This window comes from Castanea sativa, chromosome 2 (genome assembly GCF_040712315.1).
Source record: "Castanea sativa cultivar Marrone di Chiusa Pesio chromosome 2, ASM4071231v1".
In the NCBI taxonomy this organism is placed as follows: Eukaryota; Viridiplantae; Streptophyta; class Magnoliopsida; order Fagales; family Fagaceae; genus Castanea; species Castanea sativa.
Genome location: NC_134014.1, coordinates 54314664 through 54320578, shown reverse-complemented (window position 1 = coordinate 54320578; position 5915 = coordinate 54314664). Strand labels below are relative to the sequence as shown.

Genomic DNA, 5915 nt, shown 5'->3' with positions numbered 1-5915 from the left:
TGTTATTCATATTGCTCACAATGATGCATTCCATGAACAGACTAAACACATTGAGATCAATTATCATTTTATCTGTTATCATATTGTCCATGATACTCTCAAGCTATTCTCGATCTCTTCTAAAAATCAACTTGCAAATATTTTCACCAAGTCACATCCTAAGGGACACCATCGTGCTTTGGTTGACAACATCAAGTTGGTCTCACACCCACCTTACCTTAAGTTTGAGAGGAGCTGTTAATATGTATTGAGTTGTGGTCTTTAGGCCCACCTTGTTTACTTGTATAATACTCTTACTTGTATTACACACATATGCCTCTTATATAAAGTCATTCATGAATATTTTATTATTCTGGAAAATAAAATACACTTGTTCAGTATTTCTAACAATGAAGTTACAAGATGTATATTATGGTTTTGATCCCCAACATATAATCAAGTTTTGTCAAGATCATTTACCACATTATATGGCTCCTCGGACTGTCACTTTGAGGATTTGCGAAAAACAGCGAGAAAGATACAAAAGTTTATTTTGAGAGAAAAAGAAATAGCTATGGGCTGTCTTTCTTGGGAAAAAAAATTATATAGCGAGTGGCGTAGCATGTTAATAATCTCCATGAAATTTAAATTTTCATTAATTGTTCTATGATAAATCCTAAAAAATTCAATTTAGTCACTAGAGAGCTTTAAAGGGGTCCCTAAAGTTGAAAAATAGTCTGAAGGTTAAAACTAAAATTTGTGACTTAAAAAAAAAAAAAAAGTCTCTACAATTTACTGTTTATCATTTATAAATTCAAAACTTTAAAACACTATTCACTATTACTTCGTTGAACACTCGAATTGGTGCAGGGGTTTTCAGTTAAAACTTTATGTTACAAAAGCTTTTACATTTAAAACTCTTTCTCCTATCGCAGGTATGCATAACATCAAATAGGTACACGTAATCACTACTTCTTACAATAATGATAACTAAGCCAAATATACATAGCCTCCAACCTCTTGAGTTTCATCCACCAGATAAGAGAGAGTTGTTACATGAGAAGGTCTCATGAAATACTTACTCGATATTAAAAGTAAAAACCATATAGAGTTTTAGTTTATCCATGGCAGCATATCCCAATTATTTTAAGGTACCATCAAGGGTGCTGCAGCAACAAGTACTTGGTCTTGTTCACCAAATTCTCATGTGGTGGGCTGGGCAGGATATTGTTTCAAGTTGAGGCGAATAATGTAGGGAAGGACAACTGAACCACAGTACAAATGATTTCCTATCTTGATCCCACTTGAAACCATTGCCAATCCAGGATCATAGTAATGGGCAATGGGATTTCCTGCCAAATCAATGGCCAGAACCCCACCATTCTTCTCTATACGTGGTCTTCCTATGTACTTCTGCACGATTATTAGAATCTTCCTGATGAAAGGGTATCTGAATGCTATATCAAATTCAAGTGTATGTCCCTGCCAGTATTGCACACAAAAAGGTACTCATCACTAGATGTTAGGAATACTTAAAATTCATCTATAAAAAATATTTAATATTGGCATTACTCAATTCGGAAAACAATAATGAATAAAGCTAATCAGACATTAAAAATAAAAATAAAAAACCTTTGCATTATTATTAGTGTTTGGATTAGGAGTCATATCATATATGCACAGCTCTCCTGTTCCGAAATATCACCAAACTATGGTTGTTTTATGTTGTCTAAGGTTATTCTCCATTCACTTCAATATTCCAAAGAACCATGGGACTCCAACTTTGTCTCTGTTGATTTCAACAGTCTAAGAACCTCACGTACTCAAGGAAGTGTGGAACACACTAAGAGAGAGAGAGAGAGAGAGAGAGAGAGGGATACTTCTTTTCAAGGTAATTGTTCTTACCTTTTTTTCCTCTCATGCAATTGCTCACGATGGGGGGCTATACACAGTCAAATCCCCATTGATAGCCATTCAAGGAGTTATGTCTAAGCATCACACCACTTGAATGTTACATCACCTATGGAGTAACTCTTCAAGTGTTACTCCCAAGCCTTGTGAATTAGGGCGCTGCTCCTATTGATCTTGGCATGCCCAACTGATAGGTGCCTAGATTAATATTTAGTCATGCTTATAGAATTCCTTTGAACCAACATCCTACAATCAACCGCAAACATTTCAAATCTCTATTGTATTATTTCTTTGAATACTAGTAATCATAACACCAAAATATCCCTTTTCATCCTCTTGGCATAATCAATCTAATTTAAGCAAGGATCCTAATTCAGTTTTGTATCTTATGCATTATTAACACAAGAAATTAATTAAAAACTGAGTCTTACACACTATGTTTACCCATGTGGGTTACTATAATAAATACATTAAAATGATTTAGATAATTTAATTGAAATGAAATTCTATTTAGCAAATTACAAATGTTTAAAACACTGCTTTGATTAGAATTTTATTACTATAAGTTTCCTTATTCTATTTTTAGTTATTTTAATTATCTAGCATAATTTTTGGCTTTGATAAAATTTCAGGCTTATACAATTTGCTACTGTCAAATAACTTCAAAGTTTTTTTTTTTTTTTTTTTTCATTATCTATCCTATTGTTTATTTTCATTAATATTAGTTAAGTTTTTTCTTTAATTTACATATGAATCAAGTAAATTAAGCTTTGCACAAGCTTAGTACTAGTTAAAAAAAATAGCCAGTTTTTTTTCCATGGAAAGTATGAAGTAAGAATCGATTTACCCTATACAATGCAATCCAATATTGACATTCTCCATCATATCGAATGTTATCTGGCAAGCCTGGCAGATAATCAATAAATTTGTCTACTTTTCCTTTTTCCTTGCCTTGTATGTGATATTTTCCACACCTTCTCCTGCATTAGCAACCCATTTGGAATAATCAAAACTCTCATCGTGGGAAACAAAAATTCAACTGTCATTAATTTTAGGCTTTGAACAATAGAAGTTATTAGAATAATAATTAAATTCATTATTTTCTAATGGCTTTAAGCTTTTGGGACTGATAATGATTTATCATAGTATCAGAACAAGTAATCGAAGCTTCTATGTGTTAGGTCTCACTAATCTAGGGAGTCTAGCACCACATGTATGTTGAAACCAGCTGCAACAGTCTGCAACATTGTGCAGATCATGAAGAAGAAAGGCTTTAACAACGGTTGTGGTGGAAACTTATCATAGTATATTGAGTTCAAACTCTGCCTCCAACTTATCTGACAGCCATAACTTTTTAGTAGCGGTGGTAATTTATCAGAAGCAAACATAAGGGGTCTAATAAAACAATTTCTTCAAGACTGAGAATCAGCAAACATACATTGGGGTTTCGCAAAAGATCACATAATTCTGATCAGGTGAGACTACTACACCATTGGCGAAGTAGAGGTTGTGGACCAGTACCTTGGTAGTTTTGGTTGCTGGATCATAACTCAAAAGTCTACCATTGGGCTTACCTTCCAAAATGTCCCAATTGGACTTACTTAAACTATATTTATATGAAGCATCTGTGAAATAAATTATGCCATTGTGTGCTACATCTACAGCGTCTGTCAATTTGAATTTTTGTCCATCAGCCTCATCTGTCAGCAGCTCCACCACACCATCTGCTGTCACATTTAGGAGGCCCTGTTATACATCACATTTCATTAATATAAAACACCTAACAACCATTGGTTTCTGAGGACTAAGGAGCACTTAATAAGTGTGGAAGCTTTTCTGTAACTTGTGCTAAAATTATTAAATAGAGATAATTAAGTAATGTTATAGATAGAACCATTTTTTTTTAACAACATTATTTCTAAATTGTAATCTATAAAATAAAATTAACCACATACTTTGATCCTGAGAGAAATAATAACACACGTATCTTATATCTATGGTTATGTTAGATTTATTATTCAATTTTTTTTTTCTAAAGAAATATTAATCATTCAAAGTTAAAATTTAAAATAAAACATTATATACTTAGTCGAAAAATATAAATTAGTCTAAGAATAAATGATCACTCACCTTTGCAGGATCAGCAACGATAAGTTCATTGTTGTGACCAAAAGCGATTCCCAAGGGTCTCCCACCGGTGTTGACCCATTTCTCCACAACCGAGTCAGCCGCCGAGTCGTTTAAAGTGACTCGGCTGATCCACCCGTCAGCACAGCCCGTGTAGATGACTCCTGACTTGGCATCATAAGCAACATCTTCTGGAGCTTTCAAATTCCCAACACCCACAAACTCAGACACTCGGAGCATGCGGTCGTTACGTGCTGGCACGGTTATGACGTGCCGAGTCAACTCGTCAGGTGGCAGAGGAGCGGGGTCGAACGAGTCGAGTTGGTAGAGCAAAGTCGCCGCCACAACGGGGACCAATACTGTGACTAAGAAAGTGAAGGGCCATGAGCTTTTTTGTTTGGAAATAGTGGGTTTAGAGCTAGAGGGTCCGGGCAGGGAAGCTGAGTCGGGAGTTTTTGACTCGTCCATAGTTTGTACTTTGTACGGTGAGAGTTTTTCGAGGAAAGCAACTGATTGTTGGAAGTCTGAACGATGGGAATGCTCTTAAATGCGATAGATAGGAATCTTAAGAGCATTCGCCTCCAAAAAATTGCAATCCATTCTATTTTAAGATCTCAAAAAAGGTTATTTTATTAAGGAGGCTGTTAACCGGCGCCGCTTGGCGTTGGTTGAGTGCAAAAAAGACAAAAAAAAAAAAAAAATTGTCTTAAAAAGTCAAAAAAAAAAATCTCAAACAGTATAATAAAACTGAAAAATTGACCTAAATTGATAAGAGGAAAAAAATGGGGTCAGAAAAAGAGTTGCGTTGACGGTGCCGTTAACACCCTTTTATCAATTACTAGCCTCATTTTGTGGACCTCGCGTAAGAGACGAGGTTTTTTTTTTTTTTAGCGATAATAGCAAAAAATATCTATGGTTTTTATTATACATATAATTTTTATTTTGAAAATATAATTTATATGTGGATAAATAAATTTAAAAATTAATAGGAATGTAACCCTATCTTTTAGGTAATGTTTTAATAGAAGTTAGAGTTTTATTTTTACTGGATTGTCTTATAGTTTTGTCTCTACTTAAACATAGGAATATAAGGATATTTTAGAATAAAAACAATCTGGATTGTACTTTAGTTTTTTTTTATATATATTTAGATTTGTTTTTGAATAAACGTTGAGTGTTTAACTTATTTTTCTATTTAAAAAAAAAACAATAAACGTATAATTTCTTTAAGGAAGTGCGTTAGTGGAAGAGTGTTCCTATTTTGTAGGTAATATTTTAGTGCAAGTTAAACATGTATTTTTACCAAACTATCTTTTAGTTTTGTCTCTACTTAAACCTAGGAGTGTAGGGGTATTTTAGAACATACAAAAAATCCGGCCCAAACAGAAACAAGTGCAGCCGCTTAAATAGTAGTATAGATACCATTCCATTTTACAATATATCCAACGTCTCAAAACTCTATAATTTTTTTCCATTGGCGAAAACCACATTTTCGTCCCTATATTTTCACGCGATTCCCACTTTGGTCCCTAACTTTTATTTCCACCACTTTTAGTCTCTATTCTGAAAAACGCGTCTCATTTTTGTCCCTGTCGTTACATCAAAAACGAAAAATACACACGTGACAAACAAAGTACACTGTTGAGCTGACGTGACTATTAAAATAATAATAAAAAATATCGCGTCAGCATCTAAATTTAAAAAAATTAATTTATTAATTTTAACTAAATAAAAAAAATTGAAAACATAATTAAAAATTAAAAATCACATGAATTAAGATTTAAGTGTATCTTAAACAAGAACAACAAGATCATAAACCCAGATACAATATCACAAACCCATAAATTTTTTTTTTTAAAAAAAATCCATCAAAATCAAAATCAAAATCAAAATCAAAA

The 5915-nt window shown here is 33.2% G+C and overlaps 1 protein-coding gene across 2 annotated transcripts; it reads right to left on the bottom strand.

Moving 5' to 3' along the window:
- Window positions 1-784: 784 nt before the first annotated feature.
- On the bottom strand, window positions 785-4725 carry LOC142623481 (protein STRICTOSIDINE SYNTHASE-LIKE 5-like). Of its 2 annotated transcripts, none has more exons than XM_075796908.1 (4): window positions 4021-4725; window positions 3329-3636; window positions 2738-2870; window positions 785-1461 (listed from the first exon to the last, which is right to left on the bottom strand). In XM_075796908.1, exons 1-4 carry the CDS (start codon window positions 4483-4485, stop codon window positions 1183-1185), a joined length of 1185 nt encoding a protein of 394 aa, XP_075653023.1. In that variant the 5' UTR covers window positions 4486-4725; the 3' UTR covers window positions 785-1182. The 2 variants fall into 2 exon arrangements, with proteins under 2 accessions (XP_075653023.1, XP_075653024.1); XM_075796909.1 differs by lacking the exon at window positions 785-1461 and adding an exon at window positions 1581-2136 and having other exon boundaries at window positions 4021-4674.
- Between the last annotated feature and the right edge of the window lie 1190 nt (window positions 4726-5915).

What these genes read in the sequence shown, in the direction of transcription:
- LOC142623481 (XM_075796908.1), bottom strand. Translation starts at nt 4,485, where the DNA reads ATGGACGAGTCAAAAACTCCCGACTCAGCTTCCCTGCCCGGACCCTCT. An exon ending in TCGTTGCTGATCCTGCAAAG is followed by an intron (nt 3,637 to 4,020) that starts GTGAGTGATCAT and finishes GATGTATAACAG; the next exon opens with GGCCTCCTAAATGTGACAGC. An exon ending in ATTGGATTGCATTGTATAGG is followed by an intron (nt 1,462 to 2,737) that starts GTAAATCGATTC and finishes CAATACTGGCAG; the next exon opens with GGACATACACTTGAATTTGA.